General features: G+C 41.4%; 1 protein-coding gene across 1 annotated transcript; it reads left to right on the forward strand.

Moving 5' to 3' along the window:
- The first annotated feature begins 280 nt into the window (after positions 1–280).
- Positions 281–26,138, forward strand: Kdm2 (Lysine demethylase 2). The gene is made up of 21 exons (XM_028317113.1): positions 281–455; positions 2,435–2,661; positions 10,673–10,784; positions 11,392–11,556; positions 12,337–12,472; positions 13,516–13,643; positions 14,064–14,213; positions 14,969–15,145; positions 16,569–16,728; positions 17,424–17,553; positions 18,442–18,565; positions 19,164–19,254; positions 20,005–20,159; positions 20,733–20,840; positions 20,946–21,039; positions 21,737–21,894; positions 23,167–23,340; positions 24,135–24,271; positions 24,829–24,912; positions 25,159–25,363; positions 26,055–26,138. The coding sequence occupies exons 1-21, from the start codon at positions 408–410 to the stop codon at positions 26,136–26,138; spliced, it is 2,847 nt and encodes a 948-aa protein (XP_028172914.1). The 5' UTR covers positions 281–407.
- The last annotated feature ends 610 nt before the right edge of the window (positions 26,139–26,748 follow it).

Below are 26,748 nucleotides of genomic sequence, written 5' to 3' on the forward strand. Positions count from 1 at the left end.
AATGCCATGCAATGACGACGCTACCGTGTTTGCGTGTTGTTATCATTATTATAATCTATCCAAGTCTTATTACTACTTTGAATCACAATTATTTATTTTTAGACATTACAAGCCCAATTTATAATTTAACTTAATCAAATTATCATGTATTAATTTTCATCAATGGCAAAATAGGTTTTGCGATGTTTTAAACACTCGCGCCATTGTGTTTCATAAATAAACCAATAGGGCGCTTTACGGAGTACCAACATCAAGTAAAAGTTCCGGAGTGATTGCTCGCCGCAGTGTTGGCAGCAGTGTCGACTGTTGCAAATGGTGGATTGCGTTTCTTTTTCTTGTGCTCTGTGTAAAATATTTACGTAAAATAGTGTTAAATTCGTGGTGCGGTGTTTCTGACTATCGTAAACATGTCGGAAACACTGCCGAATACAAAAAAACAAGTTCCAAGGCAACTGGTGAGTGTTTATTGTTAATTTTTTACGTATTTAGTCCCGGGTGACGCCATGGTGGCTTTATCTGGGATCACGTAAACATGAAATGGTGCATCGCTGCATCGTGTATCGATTTACGAAACTTTTGAGATTAAATTAGGTGTTCCTATGATGGCTATGATATCAGGTGTGATGATCATCATTGAGGGTCATCGGACTCGGTTTTTTGCGATCACGCTGCTCGCGACCGAGTTTAAACGCGGCGGCCGTATGCAGTCGCGCATGCGAGAAGGTGTTAAAATCTATAATAGTTACAGAGATCGCAATATTGTGTTATAGCGACTTTGGAAATTCGGACTTGGTCCGTAGAGTTGCGCGCTGCGATGTTTGCAGGGCATGATTTCTGCTTCTGGTAGGGAAGCGACGAAGGCGTATCCCTCCCGCGGCCGAGTGTCGGACAGGCGGCCGCGAGCTTGCGCGGTGCCACCACACGTCGGGCTCGTTCCTAATCTACTTTATTACTCGTCTAATCTTCCGTCCCGCCGAACAATTACTCGATGTCGGCCGAGAGTAGATCGCCCAAAAACATAGTTACATGACATATTGATTGCTAATTTTTCATACTAATTCCACTTCCATACACTTAAATACTTACTTCCCTTTGTTCTACTCGTTAAAAACATTCATAAACCGAAGTTTATTTTTATTGTTAAGTTTATGGTCAGTGTATAGGAAACGGGGCGCTATGGGGCACGAGACTTAGAAAAATTTTTATGAAAAAAATTTTTTTTTTAATTTTTGGCTTTTTTTGCCGGGAATGTTTAGAATAGATAAAAATAAGACTAATCTTCAGATAACTTTTTTTTCTAGGACCAACCGTTAACTTTCTAGAGCCAATTAAAAGTGCGCTATCAACACTTAGAATAATTTCGACGAGTTTTTTTTTTCTTCAATTATTCCTTGTTTTCTTGCAAGAATCGCATAGAAGACGTAAAACAAAGCACAAAAGCTTATATGGTCTACCTCTCTAAAACAAACGCTTTCAGATTTAGAGCCAATTAAAGGTGGCTTCCGACACTTAGAATAATTTCGATCAAAAATTTTTTTCCCGAAAGTGGCGATTCTTTTGATGCCATCATGTAGGGGACCTCAAACCAAGAAGAAAAGGTCATGTACTTCATCCCCGTAGGACCAACCCCCGACCCTCTAGAAGCGATTAAAGTTTTACGGTTTTTCCAAAAAGTTCTAATTTTCGCAAATCTNCTTTTAATTGGCTCTAGAAAGTTAACGGTTGGTCCTAGAAAAAAAAGTTATCTGAAGATTAGTCTTATTTTTATCTATTCTAAACATTCCCGGCAAAAAAAGCCAAAAATTCAAAAAAAAAATTTTTTTCATAAAAATTTTTCTAAGTCTCGTGCCCCATAGCGCCCCGTTTCCTATACTCCAACCAAATAAAAAGAGGCTGATTTTAGCAAAAAACGATAGAAAAAGTTACTCGGAAAAGAGAAAGTCTGTCTGAAAGTTTTTTGTAATTCAGACTAAAATTCTTTCACTCTTAATAAATAATCAGTTCTGACTAGACAAAATAGGCGAATGGCAAAAATACTATGATTATTTTGTCTGTTGGCACTATCATGATTAGATAAATATAAATGAAACACTTATCTGATGCTTCTTACTCATTTTTAAAGAACTCATAGCTATTTAATAGGCTGAATCCATAAAAAAATTAATTACTATGTAAAATGAAATTTTAATACTTTTTTTTGTAAAAAATGTTTTTTTTTTTCATCAAAAACGATCATAAATAATATCTTCTACATACACAGTTACTAGATCATCTCTCTCATCTCTGTAACATTTGAGTAGGCCTACCTACTTTAACTATTTCATCACAATAAACTAATCATGAGCAGGAACAGATTAAAAATGTAAATTCAATTTAAAATAAAAAAAAAACTTATTTTCTTACAAAGGCACTAAGTTAATTGTTTTTTTGCCAGCGTGAACGCAAGCAACGTAAACTTTATTCCGATGAGTGGGCTCTCGGAGACGATGAAGTGGAAGGTGGCCGGGGCTTCTCTCTTGCTGACAAGCTGGAGAGTCCCCGCTTTGAACACACCGGTGCTGTACTGGAGATGCATGGAACGGACATCACCATTTCCTACCTGCAGAAGAACGGATTCACCACTCCGTTGCTGTTCAAAGAGAAGACCGGACTGGGGCTGAGGTTGGTATATTTTTGAAGTCTATCATCATCATCATTTCAGCCATAGGATGTCTATTGCTGAACATAGACCTCCCCCAACGATTTCCATGTTGACCGGTTAGAATATTTTTGAAGTACTTATTATTTTGTAATTCTGCAGTTGAATGGCCCTGTATGTTCAGCTGCCAGTACCTTTGTATATACATTATTGTTATTTTAAACAATAGCCAAGTCATACTATGTAATCTCAACAATATCCATACCTAAACAAATTCCCTTTCAATTTTACATCTAAGTCAGCCAGTCAGTCATTTACTGTAGTACTTGATATTCACAAATTATTGTAAGTTTATTTTTAGTACCTACATGATATTATTTTTATTTTATTTACGTAATTTTTGGAAGTAGGTACAACATTAAACTCCGAAACAGTTAACTATTTCTTCACATAGCAGAGTTGCAATGGAAAATAAATTTTCCGTTTTTTTACTGGTCAAAAAGTTATCACCCAAGACCTAAAAATACCGTGTAGGACATTTGGCGTAAAAATTTGCGCCGAGGACCGGTTTCATTAACATCCCAATCAGGTAAAAATGTTTTGAATATTCGCAAGGGTTTTCCAAAAAATATCGTAAATCTTTTTTTAGTTTAATAGTGGAAATGTATATTAGAGGAGAGTAATAAGTTCATTATGAAAAAAAACTAGTATTTTTGTCAAATTAAAGCCCTTAATTAATGACGAATGACCAGAGATTCTGATTCTTCCCTGTCATTTATTCCTTCCTGAATCCTGGTCAACCACATGCATTGATGGAAGAGATGGATCTCCCATTGTCTTTGTTTTCGATTTAAAAAATCAACACAAGCAGTACCAGTAATGTGACTTTCCCTGTGTGCGCCATTACGAGCACTGCCATTTAATTAGTTAATGAAGGTGCCAAATTGTTTCGAAACGAAAACCTGATCAAGTTAAAAATGTACTTCACAACGTTTACAATACGGAAGACGTTGTTTTATTAATCATGTAACATGATTGTAGGAGTTTTAAATTACTTGCATGTTTTAGGGTTCTGTAATAACTTTTCCAAATCGGAAGTTCGGAACCAATATGATCACTCACGTGATTGTCTATCAGTATTGTCTATTCCTGGCGATAAACAAAGTAAAGGGAATATTCCTTAATTTTTACGCCAAAATCATGTATTAAAATGTTCAAAAGATATAGGTACGGGACCCCTTGGACACAGATATGACTCGCACTTTCGGTGTTTTAAGTTTTATTTTGTCACAGCAAGTTTTTATGACTTTATCTTTTCATTATTTAATTAAACGTAAAATCCATAGTTACAATTATGATGTGGTTACGTTAACCACACGCTATCAATGAATTGCTATTTTGTGATACCTATCTAATGTTTTTTAAAATTAAATGTTTTAGATATAATTTTACAAAACATTAAAATACAAGATTCAAATTAAAATATAAAGAAAACATTTTAGTATAAAGAAATGGCTCTTTTTTGCTCTGCCTGAGGACTGATAGATGCACATGATAAGTGGAAAACGTGAAAACTCATAATTTCGTTAGGAGTTTAAAATTATCAAATTTTATAAATAATAACGTGGGTGAGGGTCAAAAGCACGCGCTTTAAATCTCATTATAATTAATGTTGAAATTAACAGTTTGACACACTTTTTTATGTTGAAGAGTGAGTCATTGCAATTAAGTTGTGAATGTAATTCACGACAGTTAAATAAAATTGTGACTACAGTAGAATCCCGATTATCCGGATCAATAGGTATTCCGTATAATCGAAAATCCGGATAATCGATTTCAAGTAAAATCATACAATAATTAACTTTTTACAATAGAAAGGGTTTTCAATACATCATATTTTAGACTATTAGATAAATCTATTTCTTTTAATAATGAACCAAGACGACGTCCATATCGTGTTACGGTGGCGCCGCCTTGCCCTTTTGATGGGTACACTAGACTAAATCGGTAATTAGAACCGTGAAGAATGAGTTCTGATAATCGGATATCCGGATAATCGAGATTCTACTGTACTTATAGCGTGCAAACAAATCTGTTTATCAATGATCTTTTCTATGAAGTCAAACAATGCAAAGTTTAGATCTTCCAACTTACTATCAGTTGTGTAATTTGTGAAACCAAACTCATCAACTAAGGTAAAACACAAGCGATACTGAAACCACAGTATCAAAGTGCTGAAACTGTGCTGCCTATCGTTGATAGGACAAAACAAAGATTGCAAAATTGACACAAAATAACATTCTATGAAGAAATGCTGAAAACACTCAAATCACGACTCTGCGTAGTCGTGTGTGTGTGAAGTCTATAAATAACTGATAAATCAATTTTATGCGCGATGAAACTCCCTACTACATGACTTAGGTTGCCTATTCAGCGGGAACCCCGCACAGGCGAAACTGCATCTCCTGTCAAATGAAGGACATTGCTGAACGTGCCCATATAAATTATTCATTCTACAAAGTCGTGTTTCAGAATCAGATTGATTTTTTATGCCTTCAATAAATCAAAGCCGCTTAGGTGTTCAGATATTCATAAGCAGTGCATTTTCTGGAAATAGATATTTTACTGAACATTTTGTGTTGAAAATATTGGCCGTCACAAAAAGTAAAATATTGACTCTTTCCATGTATCACGCAGTAGCTTTACCGTAAACAACATGGCTTTTCCACGTCGATTCATGTATTATGAAATTAGGGATGTGGAGTATTTTCCACAATTTTCCCTAGCGTGCCTCACACTCATCGAACAAAGGCACGTCAGCAAAGGTATCTTTCGCAGGTGTATAGGCATCTGCCGGTTTACCTATACAAATAAAACAGCTATGTTTTACCTATTTTTAGATTGCGCGACAAGAAGTGGTTCGCTCGCTTAGATCGGCACAATTTCTTTTTTACAAAATGTGTTTGCATCAGTTTAACCTTATTTTCCAACAGAACCATCCATGTTTATACTTCAGGTCAGCCTTTATCAAAATTAATTTGCAATGAAAATGGACGCCTATCTATCATAGGAAATTAAGTATCTTCCGAACACAAAATTGGCAAATCCATCATCCCTGCACAAACCGCCCACAGAAATTGCATACGCCCGCCGACCGGCTTCATAAAGCCTCTACGCATCCATATTGCCTGTAGTCATTACGAAATAGGCAGACATTTCGCAAACCCCACCCGGCATAAATAAAGTGCATGTTATCAGCTCAGACATTCCCAAATCACGCATTCGATCTCTTTTACACGCGTCTCTACATTTTTTATGGAAGATTTTTGAGTGTCATCAACAAAGAAGCATTCCACGTATCAGAACTCGATTCCTATCAAAGTCGGCATACGATTGTGTGCGAGGTTTCCCCGTCGTGTCTTGGCGTCGACTGGCAGTAGTTTTAGCGCTAGGCGTCACCGCTCTGCGCATGCCCGTCCGCTACCTTCTAAATATGCGTCGGCCAATGGCAGAGGTGCATCAAGCAAAACACCGGCTGGCTTCGCTTGCCGGTTACTGGGTGGACTGAAACTGAAATCTGATTTCAAGGAAACTGTTTCGTAAGCTGCAGTAATGTTATAAAAGAGGGATCCGATACGACAGAGAAATGTCTTTCAGCATCTTTCAATTTCAGCAGTTTGGAAGACACTTTTAGGACTGTTGTTTCGTCTAGTTATCTATTTAGGTCAATAGGATTTGTATGGAATCTTTTGAAATGTGTAGCTAGTGTTTTTGCGTAACTGGACGAAAATCGAATATGATACTAAGCCACATCATTATCATTATCTTTTAAAGATAATAGAGCTATTAGGCTATCCTAGACAAAGACAAAATCTAGATTTATCTTCCTAATATTGTGCAATAGTGTCTTGTGTGAAAGTCTTGTAAACAAATTCAAAATGGTTGCATTTGTCGCGTCATTTCTGGAATCGACAAGTGTGTCAACCGTATATTCAGAATCTGAAATTATGCTAAGATAAATCAATGTTATGCTGTATTGATATGCTGCGACGAACATTTTCTGTGAGGCATTGAATCGAACAAAGGAGACGTTAGTAAAGTCGTTCAAAGCGCTCAGCGCTTTCGTTGTTTGTTTCGAGACTTCGATAACCGCAAACCGGCGTTTCCTGTCAGAGAGCATCGGGAACTGAGCCCCTAATCCCGAATAAACCCCGATCAGACCCGATCTAAGTTGCCTCCGGGCGTTCCCGCCACAGTAGGGGTATCTTCTTCTACGACTATCTTCAGAGCGGATAAAGCGCGCATGCGCGGATTTTATGCGCCAATTTGCTATTTTGCGTACTTATTCATCGCTTTAAAAACTTTGCGGACTTCCGAGTAGCTATTGCTCCAGGCAATCTTCTATGAAGTTACGTTTGTTTGGGATTTTGTTCGGCACTTTCGTGAAATTATAGGCTGATGCTGAATGTATGTCGATGATTTTTGGGCTATATCAGATTATTATTTACGTTTGTATGAACAATCATTCAAGAGCTTCGTGTTAAAGACAGACTATCGTCAACTGTGCAACTACGAATACTGAAGTTCTTTGTTCACGTTTCTAGAAATGATAACTCGATGGAGAGACTGGTAGTTCAGGGCTAGGTGGAAGGCAAGAGAGCACGCGGTCGATCGCCAACCCGCTGGATAGATGCCATCACAAAGGCCACTGAGTCCACCATGGTCCAGTGTACTCGCGACGCCTCTAACCGTCAGAAATGGAAGCACATCGCCAGGAGAGCTACCCTCGGAGATGACATCATCCCACCATGTACCTCGTCAGCGCAACCACGACCACTCTGACAAGAGTGCCCGACTAAGAAGAAGAACAATCATTAGATAAATAAATCGTGCAGACTGAATTAGTTAAAGGTTATGTTTACCCTGTACTGAAACATAATTTTCTGGATCAGTATACATATTGGTGTAAAAGCCCGTGGAAGCATCTGTAAAAACTGGGTTTTGGAGATGTAAAATTTTAATTGATGTCGAATAAAATCGAAGTCACAAGTTTTTCCTGAGTCTTCGTATCCTTTGCTATGTATTAGACTCAACGATAATATAGGTAATTTCATATTAATTACAAGTATGTAACCATAATCGCCCTTTGACATTTGCAGCACAATAAGAACTCACCCACAATGTTAAAAAGTTAAAAATAAATTATTGAAAAACTGGACTACATAAAGTTCCTTGAAGTAAAAGAATCCAGTCTGTATTTGAAACAAACTTAAGATTTCCCTTTTCCTGAAGAAACTTTGGGTTTGCTTACGCAATACAGAACCCTTATTCTGAAACGACGTTTCTACAACGTGTCCCAAAATTCAAGGATAAGCCGACGCCACAGGATGGACATAATCATGACTAATTTAGGAAAAATACGGAAAAAAATCTATCTCAATTATTTTTTAAGTTACACAATAAATTACGAAATTCTTCGAAATTTGACACCCCTTATGATATTTTACATTACCACGACCACTATTTTTCAAATATTCCTGTTTTTCTGTTTATATCGGCAACTTAAGTAGTGCTGCTGTTCACCCCAATTCTTAAAACCCCCAGAATCCTTGCAGTTTTTAAACAAAAGTTAATCAAAATTTGTTATTTCGTTAAAATTTTGAACGATTTTTACTTTCACTCCACTTTGACTCGTCGTTTTGTAAAAAAAAAGTATGAACACTACTGCGGCAAGTTTTTTAAAAAGTTGACGCAACTATCCAAGATTCCAAAATGGTATAATACTCTAAGAAAGCTAGTCGCAAAAAAGATATGCGTACCATTTTTACAAGCATTTCGCTTGTTAGTTAGTATGGGATAAATCTTGCAACTGAATTTAAAACCAGTTCTCCTTAACCAATTGAGCTGAAATTTGGTATACTTGTGTAAGTACGATGACAATGCAATATTATGGTACCATTGAGCTGGATGGAGTCTGGAGGTGGCCATAGGAACTCTTAACGAAACGGTGGAATGGCATCTAGTTTGGGTTCGTTGGACTTGTCTTTTCGAGCACTTTAGTGCAAGATGATGTCCAGGATCCTGATGATGAAGTCAAGAGGTGGCAGGAGCTGGCCATAGGAACTCCTAAACGAAACGGCGGAAGCTTATCGAGTTTGGGTTCGTTGGATTTGTCTTCCCGAGCACTTGGGCCATGAGATTGAGAAACAACTAAAAAGATTAAAATAAAGTTGTAATAAAAAAAACTTTTTTTAAAAACAAGCTTGACTTCGTTTGAAAATTATAATTGACTTCATCATCAGGACCCTGGACATCATCTAGCAATAAAGTGCTCGAAAAGACAAATCCAACGAATCCAAACTAGATGCAATTCCGCCGTTTCGTTTAGGAGTTCCTATGGCCAGCTCCTGCCACCTCTTGACTTCATCATCAGGACCCTGGACATCATCTAGCACTAAAGTGCTCGAAAAGACAAATCCAACGAATCCAAACTAGATGCAATTCTGCCGTTTCGTTTAGAAGTTCCTATGGCCACCTCCAGTCTCCATTCAGCTCAATGGTACCATAATATTGCATTTTCATCATACTTACATAAGTATACCAAATTTCAGCTCAATCGGTTGAGGAAAACTGGTTTTAAATTCAGTTGCAAGATTTATCCCATACTAACTAACAAGCGAAGTGCTTGTAAAAATGGTACGCATACCTTTTTTGCGACTAGCTTTCTTAGAGTATTATACCATTTTGGAATCTTGGATAGTTGCGTCAACTTTTTAAAAAACTTGCCGCAGTAGTGTTCATACTTTTTTTTTACAAAACGATGAGTCAAAGTGGAGTGAAAGTAAAAATCGTTTAAAATTTTAAGGAAATAACGTATTTTGATTAACTTTTGTGTAAAAACTGCAAGGATTCTGGGGGTTTTACGAGTTGGGGTGGACAGCAGCACTACTTAAGTTGCTGATACAAACAAAAAAACAGAAATATTTGATAAATGGTGGTCGTGTGAATGTAAAATATCATAAGGGGTGTCAATTTTCGAAGAATTTCGTTATTTATTGTGTAACTTAAAAAATAATTGAGATAGATTTTTTTCCTTATTTTTCCTAAAGTAGTCATGACTATGTCCATCCTGCGGCGCCGGCTTATCCTTGAATTTTGGGACACGTTGTATATGAATTTATATTAGTTTAGGTACTCAAGAGTTGTTTAAAAATTGTAATTCATCCAATTACTGCCTTGATAAATGCTTGAGTTAGAAAATACTTTTATTTGTCCTTTTTGAAATCTAACAACGGCACGTGAACATAAACATTGTGGCATCATATTTTATGTGGATGTAACAGTTCCTATTTTTGAACATAAATGTATACCTAATCTGATGTTATGTTGTTGTACCTGAAGTCAAAAGTCAAATTGACTATTGAAATACATACATAGTACTTACAAATCGTCAAATTGAATATTAGTTTTGCCTTTATAGTCTTCACGTGTCAGTAAATAATAATATCTTCCTAAAATATCTTTGTCTTATAATCTTTTTGCTCTACCATAAGTAGACGTTGAACGAAATCGTTCTTACGATCTTTTCAAAGTACTTACAAATCGTCAAATTGAATATTAGTTTTGCCTTTATAGTTTTCACGTGTCAGTAAATAATAATATCTTCCTAAAATGTCTTATAATCTTTTTGCTCTACCATAAGTGGACGTTGAACGAAATCGTTCTTACGATCTTTTCCCAGTAATTACAAATCGTCAAATTGAATATTAGTTTTGCCTTTATAGTCTTCACGTGTCAGTAAATAATAATATCTTCCTAAAATATCTTTGTCTCATAATCTTTTTGCTCTACCATAAGTGGACGTTGAACGAAATCGTTCTTACGATCTTTTCCCAGTACTTACAAATCGTCAAATTGAATATTAGTTTTGCCTTTATAGTCTTCACGTAAATATCTTTTTCTTTTAATCTTTTTGCTCTACCATAAGTGGACGCTGAACGAAATCGTTCTTACGATCTTTTCCCGCCTTTACAGAGTGCCGACTAGCAACTTTACCGTGAACGACGTGCGCATGTGCGTGGGCTCCCGCCGCTTGCTCGACGTCATGGATGTCAACACGCAGAAAAACATCGAGATGACAATGAAGGTGGGTAGAAAGTTTGCTTGCCAGCCGCAAAAGAAGTTGGAACTTTTTGGAATGAACTCTCGAACTACTCGGAAAAAGAAGTGGAAACTTTTTAGAGTAAACTCTTTGTTGAATTGCGGTGTATGTACAGTTTTAGCGCCGTCATACTTTGAGTGTTTCATTGAGTCACAAGCCACCTTGTTTGTGATTCGACCACTTAAACATTTTGGTTGTTGTTGAGTACTTAAAGCCCCTTCATGTGATTATTAGGGTTAATTTAATTTAGACATATTTTTGTAAATAATGACGTCCGAATGTTGTGAATGGGCCTAAATCTTCGACCGTGCTTTGTTATGTAGAGTTCTTGTCCTAATACAGTTAACAATAAAAATAAAAAAGTATTTTCGACACTTGTTGTTATTGTGATAGCTTAGGTACACGATTCAACATCCCAAATTGTTATTGGCCTTAAAATTAGTTCGGATTTAGATGAGGCACTTAATTTGACGAAATATGTATTGAAAACGAAAAAAACATTGTTTTTGAATACCCAAAAAGTTGACACCAACATTAGACCCTGCAGCAGACTTTATTCCTCATTTGCTCAATCACTACGTAACTTGTTCAGGACTGGCAGCGTTACTACGACGACCCGAACAAGGAGCGTCTACTCAATGTCATCTCGCTGGAGTTTTCTCACACCCGCCTCGAGAACTACGTCCAAGCGCCACGCATAGTGCGCCTCATCGACTGGGTGGACACCGTTTGGCCGAGACACCTTAAAGACCAGCAGGTTGGTATAACATTGGGCATTTGACTCTGGCATATCGCACTCTTGCCTTGAGAACTACGTCCAAGTGCTACGCATAGTGCGCCTCATTGACTGGGTGGACACCGTTTGGCGAGACACCTTACCAGCAGGTTGGTTAATTTATTAGTAACTGCTTTACGTCGACTAGGTGGACACCGTTTGGCCGAGACACTTTAAAGACCAGCAGATAGGTAAAGCATAAGCTAGTTTCTGTCATCAAAATAATGATTCTAATACACGACTTCTTAAAAAGAACACAATTCTATCCCTGAAAACCTTATCGATTATGTTGTGATCTATCGATATAATTCCGATAATGTGCAATAATTATACACTTACAAAGTGTTTTATATGTATAGGCAGTTGCATAAAATTGTAATATCACAGTTGCTCAAATGGTACAAAAATAATAGTTCGTATTAATTAGCGAATCGCGTACATAAACAATGCGTTTAATAAAAGTTATATTTAATGAATATTAGTTAGACAGCTGTACATTTTATTGCTGAACATTTTTGCGACTCCATTTTTTATGACTAGTTTCTCGACACTTCATATGCATACATTTAAAAAGAATATCCATGAAGACATTTTTAAAGTTATAAAAAGTCGTACTTTTTTGCTGTCAGGTTTTTTATTTACACTTTTTTAACTGGGAAAATTAACAAAAAATAAATATATTTGAATTGCAAAGAGCCCAATGTTAACATGTCTTTATCCTTCTTGACATAATTAGTGGACTGATTGCCTTATTTTCTACAGACGGAGTCGACCAACGCACTCGACGACATGATGTACCCCAAAGTGCAGAAATACTGCCTGATGTCGGTCAAGGGTTGCTACACCGACTTCCACATCGACTTCGGGGGCACTTCTGTGTGGTATCACATTTTGAGAGGTAATTAGGATTTTTAAAATGTGTTTTAGCTGATTTAGAACTTTATGTCATAGGTTGAACCCTTTAAGCGGCAGTGGGAATACAGTTTCCACCATATTTTGAATTTGAACTTTGTTCCTTTGTCTAAAACAATTTGAACTTGTTATGCCCGTTATACAGGCTTAATGTTATAAATATAGTTTTTTAAATATTTCATGATCACCTTTGCCCTAAATATCCTCAAGACGCTTCTCAATTGATTTTTAACCTAACGCAACAAGAAATAAGATTCAAAAACCTTTGATTGCACGTACAGACGACGGCACATCCGGGTAATCTATGGTCTCTTATGTAATTGTGATAGCGGCTATTTTGCAACGTAAATGTATAGTCTGACGTGCTGTCGACTGTATATTGAGTATACTTTTGTTTTCGAACCTAAAGTCGTAATGTTATCTGATTGACTTTTAAAAATAGAAGTAGGTTAATAGCATCTATGTGCATCACTGCAGGACAGTAGGTCAGCAAGACATACTGAGGCCTAATAAGTAACTAGAATTGATTAAGATTCAAAATATTTGATTGTGTATTAATACTGGCCTATATCTTAATAACATGACTAAACATCGACGTTTGACATGGTAGGTGTGACATTGACAGGAGAGCGCTACTATCGATACTGGAATATAAGTTCCGATTTTGCCTCGTTGGATAAAACAGAAGTATCCATTGATATTATGACATTTACAGGAGGGTGCTACTATCCATAGTGGGGAACTAATAGTTCTGCCCCCCTAGACAAAACGCACTTTTTGATCGAATCGAAAATCGAATCCGTCAAAACTCCATACAAAAAAGGGGCTTTTAGACCACTTTTCGACTGGTTTGCGATTATAAAAAACTCCATACAAAAAGGGGCTTTTCTACCACTTTTCGACTGGTTTGCGATTATAATTTGCACTTTAGATCTAAACCCATTGATTTTTGCCACTTGAAGTTTCAGAAACGTTGCACTATTATCACCTATTGACAAACAACAGTTTTCATTCATAATGTTATTGCAGGTGCAAAGGTATTCTGGCTCATACCGCCCACTGAGAAGAATCTGCAGCTCTACGAGAAGTGGGTGCTTTCTGGCAAACAGTCTGACGTCTTCTTCGGAGACACTGTGGAGAAATGTATTAGAGTTCACGTGAGTACAGATCCATATTAACTAATTCATTATTTTCTGTTATGATACTTTGTTACTTTCCAAAAAAAAAAAATACTCAAAATATGCGTTAAAAGTTAACTGACATTTAACTTAATACCACGAATCGATGAAATGAAACTAAATTGGTGTTGTGAATCGCCAAATGACGCCACTACTAGCGAGTGAAGTTCTGACACTTGCTTATAGCTATAACAGTGGCGCTAACTGACTGGTGAGTGCTGAAGCGGCAGGACTATCGCTTTTGCAGTTACCAGATTGGCACCACTACTGAGTAAGGTACACGAGTAAGGTCCTATCACTCGCCAGTGGCGCCAACTGATGAGCGTAATTAAGGAAACCCTCCTAAGTGAAAAGTGATGAAAATGGATAACATGTTGATATTGGACTATTGTTGTGCAGTTGCAAGCGGGCCACACGTTCTTCATCCCAACTGGCTGGATCCACGCCGTGTATACCCCGAGCGACTCGCTAGTATTCGGCGGCAACTTCCTGCACCAATTCGGCATCGAGAAGCAGCTCAAGATCGCGCAGGTTGAAGACGTGACCAAGGTTTGTTACTCTTATGGATCAGAATGTAAATATCTAAGGACCTTGTCTCATTAGAACACTATGGTAGCGCCAAAGTTCACGCCACAAACAATTTCACAGTTTTATGAAGGGTATCACATCTGCTATCAATTTGTTGCCGTCACTGTCTTGCAATGTGATATAGGATTTTAGGACATAACCAACATCGAATAGCAAAACTCTCATCTCGCGCAATTTTGCGATTAATCCGGCAATTTCTCGACGAGACAGGAATGCACGTAGCAAAAACAGTATTTTCCTATTTTTACAAGCTTTTTTTATTTTTATTGTTCACAAAAGGACACACATCAATACATAAAGATACACTTGCCAAACTGCATTACGGCAATAGTTCTCGTCCTTATTTCTAAGGCTCAGTTGCACCAGCATACTTCAACCGTTACCGTAACTGGTGTTTTTTGTATGGAGTTTGACAGATTTTTGAAGATTGTTAAAGTTACAACAAGATGGCGCCACCCAGCCTAAGTATTCATTGTGTTTCCTGCTAATTACTACACTGTTTCTACTCATGCAATACCTAAAAATTACAACCAATTCAACAACAAATAATATAGTTCTTGCAACTCACGAAGGCGAGCAAGGGCTACGATTAAGGGCCTACGATAAAATTGCACAGGTACACAGAGCGGGTGCTCGCACCGGGTACTCATCGTGTGCACCTATTGATGCATGGGATTGCACCTAAGACTTGATTGACTTGAATGTGTACATTACAGGTCCCTCAAAAGTTCCGCTACCCGTTCTTCACGGAAATGCTGTGGTATGTCCTGGACCGCTACGTGAGCGCGCTGCTGGGCCGCTCGCACCTCGCGCCCGAGACGCAGCCCGGCGCGCCCGCGTCCGCTACACGCGAGCACGTGCACCTCACGCAGCACGAGCTGCATGGCTTGAAGGTACGTCCCTCCACTTCACGGAGAAGCTGTATACGTGCTGGACCGCTACGTGAGCGCGCTGCTGGGCCGCTCGCACCTCGCGCCCGAGACATCATCTCACGCAGCACGAGCTGCATGGCTTGAAGGTACATCCCTCCACTTCACGGGGATGCTGTATACGTGCTGGACCGCTACGTGAGCGCGCTGCTGGGCCGCTCGCACCTCGCGCCCGCCACACGCGAGCACGTGCATCTCACACAGCACGAGCTGCATGGCTTGAAGGTACATCCCTCCACTTCACGGAGAAGCTGTATACATGCTGGACCGCTACGTGAGCGCGCTGCTGGGCCGCTCGCACCTCGCGCCCGAGACGCAGCCCGGCGCGCCCGCGTCCGCTACACGCGAGCACGTGCACCTCACGCAGCACGAGCTGCATGGCTTGAAGGTATATCCCTCCACAGGTTTCAGTTTATAAGCTCTTGGCCTGTATCTCACCTGATGGTAAGTGACGATCAGGCCAAAGGTGGAAGCGAGCTTCACCCGGAATCCTCAACCATGGAGGAACTGGCTATCTTACCTCTAACTGCCGGAACACAACAATGCTGTTAACATTGTTGTTATGGCGACAGACTTAGGTAAGATGGTGGTAGCTAGCCAGGCGGACTTACGAGTAGAACAAGCCCTACCACCAACCAAACCGAACAGAAAAATCTGGCCCCCACTGGGAATCGAACCCGGGACCTCTGCGTCTGAAGCAGGTGGTCTTACCACTAGACCACAGAGGCGGTTGTCCCGCCACTTCTTCTTCCTCGGTCACTCACTGGTGACGATCGCGACCACAGATAGTGTTCCTCCACAGACTGCGGTCATAAGCTGTGTGAACCGCACAATGCAAACTTCCGCCCACCACAGGTTATCCCTCCACAGGTTTCAAATAAGTGGATGAATTGAGGGAGTTGAGTGCGGAACTGAGTCTGCCTTGGCATGTTTTATTCGACCGCACCATACTTCTTAACTCTTTTTTAATTCAGTTGTCCATGTCCCTATATGCGTCTCTCCCTCATCTGGGGCTGCGGCGATGTGCCAATCGGGTACTAAAAAGCCAATAAGGGTCTCCACTAAAACCACGGTACTGTCGATAGACTGCCACTGGGCCATTTCCGTGCTGCTCCTGGCTCTCGTCAATCCACCTTCCCAACATGCCTACCTATCAGTTATAATAGGAATGTTTTCTAGGTAAAAAAGCAAGAGTTAGAATTAATCCGTCAGTTGACAAATAAAATACGTTCAGACAAAGGATTACCAAAGAACAAAATATAAAATCTGATTGATACTGAATACGTTTTGGATTAAATCAATGTTTACGGTTTTTATAAAAAAAGTATAATAAATAATTTACGTGCTTAACTTGCCTATTACTTTACCAACTATATCTCCATTCCAGGCCATAGTGATGTATCTGCACCAGCTGCCCGCAGCGCGCAAGTCTGTCCCGGAGCTGTTGTCTGACCCGATAGCGCTGGTGCGGGACGTCCGTACTTTGGTGGAGCAACACCGCCACGATAAACAGAACTTGGCTATCACTGGCGTGCCGGTGCTCAAAGGTATGATCAATTTGTAGCTATAACAACTGGAGGCAGGGAGACTAGCTGACTAACCTTAAAAACTTAAACATCCCTCTTAAATTTCGTCTTTAAGTACCTATCTAAGTGAGAGGGACTTAGCTTAAAAATCCTGATTGTCCCCACTGGGCTAGAAGAATCCCCATCCCGCAACCCCTTCAGCCAGAAGCTGGGTACATCGATCGAGAGGCAATAAAGCGTTACGTTATGGTGTTTTCACTTACTCATTTATGTCATTGTGATTATTTACAAGCTATCTTACTGATCGAATTAATTTAATAGCTGTATTCTGAGCAGCATCTATCTGAATAAGCATGGCCGCGATGTTACTTAAGTAAGGCAAAAAAAAATTATGGCTTTAAATTTCAACCAATTCATTGATTCATTGACCGGTAGTATTTTGACTTTCAATCCTTACTCACATTATTATTGTGTCAAATTCTGCCTCATCATCATCCATAGGACGTCCACTGCTGAACATAGGCCACCAATGCTTTCCATGCTGCCCGGTTAGTAGCGGCCTGCGTCCAGCTCCTTTCTGATGTCGTCGGTCCACCTTGTGGGTGGACGTCCCACGCTGCGTTTTCCGGTACGCGGCCTCCACTCCAGAACCTTGCTGCCCCATCGGCCGTCAGTTCTGCGTACGAATTCTGTCTTATCATAACATTTATGTCCAGGTCCCGACGAAGTGGTCTCGGGCGAGCGTCGTCAGTCAAGCGGGCGCGGCGGCCGTGGCGGCTCCACCCGCGGCGGCGCCCGTCCGCGCCCCGACCATGCCAGCAACGCGCCCAGGCGCCGGCGCACCAGGTGAGATATTGTTTATTTATTTATACTTCAATGCCAAAAATATTAACATTAGGCGAACTTAATGCCATAAGGCATTCTCATCCAGTTTACCTTTGGGTTATGCAGAAAAATTAGTTTGGCGGTATAACAAAAAAATAATTAAATAAAACAAAGCGACAAAGCAAAACAAATATGCTACATATACACATACATAAATAATATATAAAATATATAATAAATAAATACATACTAAGGTGATAGATATAATGATGGATGACGATAAGTTAAAACAGAAACCATTCATGAAGATGATAACATTTGGAGAAAGTGGTTTACTGTTCTTCTATGTTTTATTATTGTTGCTGTTCTTCTATGTTTTATTAATCGTTCGTTTCAGCGAAATGACGTCTACTGGTGGACAAAGACCTCTATGTAATATTGCGGTATAACAAATGTGTTGGTAGAAATATTGAAGGATATCACCAATTTCTGGTTTTACACTCCGCAAAAACTAAGATTCTGTAAATATTTTTAATACGTCAAATAGTTTTCGGGATATTTAATTTTAAGTAATGCGTTGTCTCTGCTTGTTGCTGTGACGTCACAGTACAATAGTCGTTTAGTATGTGCTTCTTTCCCGACCTGTGTCTAAGATATTTGTGCTGGAAATTGACAAAAATGTTAAATCTACAACCTAGAAAGTAAATATAAAAGTAGATTATGTATTTCAAAACTGTCTTCCATGTTTAGGTGCTAGCTATTCCAAAGCAGGTTACATAATGCAGCAATGCAATAGCACTTACAGCAGCTGCACGACTAGTTTAAATACATTTCGCTGCTGTAGTACAATGATAGATTGACTATCACTTTCTTTGGCCCGTTCTTATATCGTCACATGTATAATTCCAGATGCAAGAAGTGCGAAGCTTGCCAGCGTACCGACTGCGGCGAGTGCGTGTTCTGCCACGACATGGTCAAGTTCGGCGGGCTCGGCCGCGCCAAGCAGACCTGCGTCATGCGCCAGTGCTTGCAGGTACATAACCTAATCTTATATTCTAGTTTTTGGAATCATTATACGACACCTAGGAGGCGTATGGCTGAGGACTGACGCTCGGTACAAGCTAACCGCTTCGCAAAAATTGGCAACCTTTCCTTCCTGTCGAGAGAGAGGCTAGGCTATTGAAAAAGACGGCGCATTGTAGGTGAACTGACGGAGTTCTGATGCGTAGTAGTGCCATTTCTGTATGAACTGATTTTTCATACGTCAGATATCTTATTTCAAGAATATAATTGTCATTTTGACATATTTCCCATACAGAAACTGTCAATAGTCCAAATAGCTACAATAATAGTCCAATAGCCTGTTATTCTTCAGCTAAAAGTTATTCGATGATTGAAAAATCAGCCATCAATCGTCTATATCAATTGTTTGCCGAATAAACCTTCGAATTAATGACAGTCACGACCCGTCTATAAATGTGACTGGATGAAACCAAATGGCAAGCTGACCTCTTCTAAAATGGTGTCGTTTAATAACTCAGCTCTCGCTCAACTCAGCGTCAGCTTGTATTGTTGCGTTTTACAGTTTAAAAACAGTATTTATTCTAACACTATATTTTCTCTTCACACAGCCAATGCTCCCAGTCACAGCGTCGTGTGCCGTGTGCCACCTCGACGGATGGATGCAGACGCCGGTCGCGCCACAGGCTAAGGGTAACTCGGGTAACTACCTCTCCACACTGCACGATACTTACGTGTAGATAGATGTAGCTAATAGTGGGACATCTTCATACATTAATAGCTGGGTAAAAAGCTGCGTCCACACTAGACCTTCCACCGCGCTCCGACCGCGCGAGACAAAGCGAAAACAGTGAGTGTGCGAGTGCGACGGCAATAAAATTACGCACGAGCGATAATAATGGGTAGCTTGGGGTCATTGTACGAAATTCCATCTGCTCGGCAACTGGACTTTAGCCGTACAGTCCAACGTCGACGTTCATTCAGTAGACACAGTTAATAATAAACTCCAGCACAATAAAAAATCACGATTTTTTTCCTACATACATTAAAAGCAAAAGTTTTAAATTTTAAGTTTATGCTAGACTTATGTAGCTAGTTTGCTTAACCTTTATGTTTAACCATATCCCATAACGTCAGGTTTTTTATTTCTACAAAGCTGTTCGAAAGTTATTCTATTCGAGAGTTAGTATGAAGGTGTCTTACTGTTCCTTTTTAGTGTGTAGATATTGTGATAACTGCACGTTGCTTTGTTCCTTCCGGTTTTATTTCTTTCAATTTGGTGTTGGGATCATTTGTAGAATATGTTTTGCTTTTTATTAGTTCCTTAAACGGACGACAGTACTTTATGTAGTTTTATTATCTGCTCTTTTGCTGTAAAAGGTTTCTGTTGAGCTGTCGTCTGTACATACGAGTAGTTCTATGAAATAAATGGTGTTTATATTCGTTCTTTAGGACGCAACGGGCCATCGTCGCTGCGTGAATGCTCTGTGTGCTATAGCATCGTGCACCCGGCGTGCGTGCCGCCTGGCGGACAGATCAATGAGGACCTGCCCAACTCCTGGGAATGTTCTACTTGCACTACTATGGGGCTCAACCATGATTACAAGGTGAGTGGATAACCATTAACGAGATACAGCTAAATTGGCGAGGTGATGATCAAGTTGAATATCCTATACTTATAATATTTTAAACTATTATGTTGCATTTTTACTATAAAACTATCACTTCACGGGATTTATTGAAACAATATCTATTTTAACGGTGCAACCGAGACGAAACTTCGGGGGGGTAAATATTTTATTTACCGTTAAAATAGATATTGTTGCAATAAATCCCGTGAAGTGATAATTTTATCCTATACTTAGCAAAAAGATCTATCTGAACTTGAGTAGTACGGCAGTGTTACACGTCACTTACAATGTAAAGGCCTTATTGCCTTATTGCAATACACACAATACAAAATGTTTATGGCCCTACGCTAAAACTAGAGCAAGCTTGAGGCGTGCTAAATGATCAGCGTGGCGTTTCTCGTCGCTTACTATGCAACGACACTCGCTGTAGCACCGCCCCTAATGCACATTTTCTTAATCCGAGGTAACACTTCCAAAACTGGGAGTTTAAGCAGTAATATAATTCATGTTCGTATATTCCTTGAAATAACCGAATGTTATTACTTGCAGCCCCGTCATTTCCGCGCTCGTCAAAAGTCTTCTGATCTTCGCCGCATGAGCGTGGGCTCAGATGCCAACAGCCAAATGAGTCACCACAACTACCAGTCTTCGTTTGGGGTAAGTTTAAAGTTGATGATATTATCTATAAAGAAAGTAAAGTAACGTGGATTTACCCTGCTTAAACGGTTAATTAATCTATGATAAACACAATTTTTATTACAGCACAAACTGCCTGGCCCGCTGCCGTCGGCTGTCAAGTCTGAAGGCTCAGACAACGAGGGCAAAAACGATGTGACGCATCTGAAGACTGAGGAGGGTGAGTTGAATACAATATTTACTAAAACTATTTTGGCAAATGTGAAGTTTAATTGGTAACTCTATATGTGTTATAGAATGCTGTTTGTTTTCCTAACAATAAAATAAAAAATAAATAAAAATAAAAGAACTCTTCCGTCCAGTCACTTAAAAGTCCACAACAAAATCATGCTGTTAAATAAAATTGATCCCCTTTTACAATCGATGCATGAAGCTTCTTGTTTGGGCTCTAGATACTTATGGATATTGTAATTGGTGTACAATTTTAAATAAAGTGCGTGAGAGTGATGACAAAGCGCGGTGGAAGACAACTGCCTCATATGTCTCGAAGCGCACGATGCAAAACTTAAAAACGTCGAGCCGATACAATATCAAATCACTACCTATCTCTATTATGTTAATCGTGAATAGATATTTGATTTCTGTGGATAGGATCATCATCATCATCATCTCAGCCATAGGACGTCCACTGCTGAACATAGGCCTCCCCCAATGCTTTCCATGCTGCCCGGTTCTTAGCGGCCTGCGTCCAGCGTCTTCCTGCTACCTTTATGATGTCGTCGGTCCACCTTGTGGGTGGACGTCACACGCTGCGTTTTCCGGTACGCGGCCTCCAATCCAGAACCTTGCTGCCCCATCGGCCGTCAGTTCTGCGTGGTTGGGATAGAAAAAGTAAAATTGTATGGTCTTTCTTTTAGAAATAAAGCGCGAAGAGGAAGCGGCCGAAGGTGCCGAGGGCGGCGAAGGTTGGGAGCCCAGCGCCAAAAAGCGGCGCTCCAGCGAGGAGGATGACGCGCCTAAAAAGCACACGCTGCGCGCACACCTCGCCCTGCAACTTACCCACCACACCGGCAAGGTACAAATCCCACCACCACCCATGGTTCTTTCTGCCTCACGGCGTACGAACCGAATCTCAGGAGAGAGTGCGGGTACTTGCTCAGAGGCCTAATGCCCGTTTTCACCATCAATCCCTAATTTTTAAGTAACCCCTATGTAAACAAAATTCCTGTTATGTGATACCGTAGAAGGTCATTTAAAAATTAGGTATAGATGACCCACGCTGAACTGTCCCACCAAACTCAATGACAGGGGGGCGCTACCATCGTTCAACTATATGGTTTCCAACATGGCAAAAATCTGAACCAGCGATCCGGTATTGACGGTGGCGCCCCACTGTCAATGTCATCGACAGGACAGTCCAGTATTTTGGAACTATATTGATGGTGAAAACTGGCATAATTCACGTATTTTGACACAGTCAAAATCTCGTTGACGTCTAGAAGTCCTATTGAAAAACAGTTCTAAATCCGTATTCACAAGGGTGATTTTGATAGAACGATTACTCGATAGGATCGCAACTCAGCGATTTGTTGTCGTTGAAGTTTTGTTACGTGTATAAGGCTACTGGGCTCCTTTTCCCGGGCGCTTTGCTTGACTCCCTATAAATAACCGGCGGCTCCCTACAATTATAACGAACCGGCAAGGTACAGACATCCAGTTAATGGCGCCTGGCGCCACCTGGCATCTTCACCATTATTTCAGTATCAGGATATCTACCGTGAACATGGCCTCCCCCAATGATTTCCACATCGCCCGGTAGGTAGTAGCCTGCATCTAGCTCCTTACTACTACTTTATGAGGTTGTCGGTCCACCTTGTGGGCATCCCACGCTGCGTTTACCGGTGGCCTCCGCCCTCCACCTCCAGAACCTTGCTGCTCCATCGACACTGGCATCTTATGTGGTTAAATAGGTGCGAATTAGCAACAAGTGTGGAAAGGCTGTATGCTAAAACGCGGGTGTACGGCGGAGCGGCGCTCTGCCATCTATTAGTTGCACCGCTAATACAAATCGCGGGTGATCGTGGCGTGCGCCCGCTGCCCACCGCGTGTAAAATACAATACGATCGAGTTAACTGCGCACTTAACGATCGTGATGTCACAACGACGCTCTGATACTGAAGGGGCGAAGTGGGAGGGAATGTTGCAATCCAGCGAGCTGCGTAGTTAGTTCGATGCGCATGCGTCCGCTCTACACAGCGCTACTCATACTATTTTTCGATGTAGCCTAGCCCTTGACTTAATTTTAGGGTTACTATAAAATCTGTTCATATCTATAACCTTATTCCAGGCCCTCAAGAAGCCGTTGTACCCGATCCGGCCGATGGGCTTCATCCAGCAGCCGGGCGCGCCGGGCTCGTCGCCGTGGCTGGACCGCGAGGCCATGCTGTGCGTGTTCGCCAAGCTCACGCCGCATGAGCTTGCCGTCTGTGCGCTCGTCTGTAAAGCCTGGGCTGAGTACTCCGTGAGTATACACAAATACAAGGCCTTTAACTGGCATCCAGGGTTTTGTCGATACTTCTGAGGCGACTACTGTCAAATACTGCTCAACGGTGTAGGAGGATTAGCATTTGCACTTGCCAACTGTTGAGCACAAAAACGATCTAGAACTAGATGACCAGCATTCAGCCTCTAGAACTGGTATGATGGTATCCAATCTCTAACCCGTCGTAGGTCCCCTATACTTCTTAAGGGCTGAGGTATACGATGCGTTTGCGCATTTGTTAGCCAATCTATAATATTCGGCGTCGGTGCAGCGATGAAAGTACCTGACAAAGAAGACATCGACTGTGCCACTCAGGTGCAGCAATGCACACACACACCCTTGTCTGTTTTACTTATATGGAAATGCTTAATACACTTTTGACTCGTAATTTGTTAAAATAGAGAAACATGGGTTTCAACGCGATATATTTTCGCGTGCGTAATTTGTTATTGATATACTGCTGGAGAATGCAATGACCTTCTGGATGACATAGTTACCACAAGGGCTATATTTTACCGGGACACCATGGCGGCGCAACCAGTCGCCGCTACCAACAAAATGTATGCAGCTTTGCGCAACCAAACGGACACCAGGTGAGTAACTCTCTATAGCGCCGCTATGGTGTCCCGGTGAAATATAGCCCTAAGTGAACTCGGATCAGACTCTTCCCAATAAACTCAGATCTTCTCTCATCTATTCCCAGTACTGATACGGCTCTTTTTAATATCCGCATAATCTATTCCCAGTACATATTGCTCTTTTAATATTTTCAGATGGATCCATCCCTCTGGCGCAGCATGTCATTCGTTCAAGTCCGCGTGTCAGCCGCCCAGCTGGCCGGCATCGCGCGCCGCCAGCCGCTGTCGCTCGGTCTCGAGTGGTGCCATCTGGCTCGAAGGCAGCTCGCGTGGTGAGTTCAATATCTTAACTTGAATTTAACTTGACTTAAGCAGATTTTTCAATCATCAGACATCATATAACTGAAGAATAAACTTGTCATTTTGACACGTTTCTGATACTGAAACTGTCAATGTGCCAAATTAATTCTTCAGTTAAAATTTATCTAACGATTGAAAAATCAGCCCTTACCGCACATAAGTTTGTATAACTTCATTGAAAACCTGCTGTAGAAGCTGTAGATCCTGGTTATACAGGAGTTCTAGTGTTGAGATTAGTCCCGTATAGCGTTTCTACAGTTGCGCCGAACAACTTTTTAAAGGAACTCGATTTTTTTTTAACAGTCTTTCTTAGGGGGTCCTGGATATCGGCTATCATGCACACATATCGTTACTCTCTTACCGAAACGCTGTCTACACTGGAACTCCCCGAACCTTACAATGCCTTATTATGATAAGGCCATTTATTTATTTATACTTCAATGCCAAAATTTTAACATTAGGCGAACTTAATGCCATGCATTCTCATCCAGTTTACCTTCGGGTTATGCTAATTCTCATCGTTTTCCAGGCTCCTGGCGCGCCTACCAGCGCTCCGCTCCTTGTCGCTGGCCGGCTCGCCAGCCGAAGCGGCGCTCGCGCTGCGTTCGTCCAGTTGCCCTCCTCTCACATCCCTGGACTTATCCTTCGCTCGCTGCCTCGACGACGCCAAACTCCGCGGCATTCTGGCGCCGCCTGAGAACTCCAGGCCTGGTGGAGGAGCCAGAACTGGCGCGGAGCCGTCTCGGCTGGCGGCTCTTAGCGTGCTGAGACTGCCGGGGACTGATATCACTGATGTCGCTATGAGATACGTTGTGCAGGTTAGTGTCTTGTTAAGATTGCCTTTTGGTGTGGTGGCCAGTTGCCCTCCTCTCACATCTCTGGACTTATCCTTCGCTCGCTGCCTCGACGACGCCAAACTCCGCGGCATTCTGGCGCCGCCTGAGAACTCCAGGCCTGGTGGAGGAGCCAGGACTGGCGCGGAACCGTCCCGCTTGGCGGCTCTTAGCGTGCTGAGACTGCCGGGGACTGATATCACTGATGTTGCTATGAGATACGTTGTGCAGGTTAGTGTCTTGTTAATATTGCCTTTTGGTGTGGTGGCCAGTTGCCCGTCTCTCACATCTCTGGACCTGTCCTTCGCTCGCTGCCTCGACGACGCCAAACTCCGCGGCATTCTGGCGCCGCCAGAGAACTCCAGGCCTGGTGGAGGAGCCAGGACTGGCGCGGAGCCGTCTCGGTTGGCGGCTCTTAGCGTGCTGAGACTGCCGGGGACTGATATCACTGATGTTGCTATGAGATATGTTGTGCAGGTCAGTGTTCTTGTTTTAATCCTTGTCTTTTGGTGTATTTTCATTTCATAAGGAAGGTCGTTTATAAAAATAAAGACTATTGCTTTTAGAGCTTCTTCACACTAGCGTTTGTTCAGAGTAGGCGTTAGATGAAAGTATGCTCAGAGCAAACATTCAACGTACGCGTCGCGTTGTCGCGGACTGCGACGCATGCGCTGCGTAACTTCGGTGAGATGTACAATTTTGTTCGCATCTGACCTCTCTCCGCCACCCGCGTCTACATTGTGTGACGTCTGCGCCGAGCCAGCGCAGCGTTCAATTAACTGCGACGCAGAGTGGAGTCGAGTGTCTGCGCTGCGTATACTTTCATCTAACGCCTATGCACGACCAAGCTACATTTGATGTTCTGATTCTGTAGCCGTTTGTAGACAAGTATGCACGTTAACAATACATCTTTTATCCCCAGGCCCTGCCCAAGCTGTGCGAGCTAGACGCGTCATCGTGCGCGCGGCTGACGGACGCGGGCGCGGCGCAGCTGGCNTTAGCTTAGATTCTATCTGTGGGATTGATTCATGTTATATCGAGGTTTAAAGTGGGTGTCATAAACAGCAGCAGCAACAGTGCACTGGACACAGGAGCTGCCTAAACTCAGCTGTACGTGTAGTGACAACTCGTCATTATCGGATCAACGACAGCTGCTCAGAGGGCTGAAACAAGTAACTATTGATGAACCGTCCTCCTAGGTGTCTAAGATTGCTCAATTAGAGCGATGACTTTCAGTTTCTGTACTGCGGAACTATGGTTCTGTTTTCGTACCATCAGGTTGATTTTAACTAGCAGTGCCAGGCCAGGAACAAATGCACTTAATAAATACACTTATACACATAACTTCTCGAGTCGAGAGACCACTATCTTGCCCCTGAATCACAGACGCGATCCTTACCAAATGAAGTGATTCTGAAAATTAAGATAACGTTGTTAATCTTACGAATTCCTCCACAGACTGGACCTCCGACACGTGCCTCTGGTGTCCACGCAGGCGGTCATCAAGTTCGCGGCCAAGTCCAAGCACAACCTTCACGTGCAGGACGTCAAGCTGGTGGAGCTGAGGAAGACCTGATGCCAGGACACGGGGGCGGCGCCGACGTCCGAAGCGGAGC

This window comes from Ostrinia furnacalis, unplaced genomic scaffold (genome assembly GCF_004193835.3).
Source record: "Ostrinia furnacalis isolate ACB-3 unplaced genomic scaffold, ASM419383v2 OfSCF6054, whole genome shotgun sequence".
In the NCBI taxonomy this organism is placed as follows: domain Eukaryota; kingdom Metazoa; phylum Arthropoda; class Insecta; order Lepidoptera; family Crambidae; genus Ostrinia; species Ostrinia furnacalis.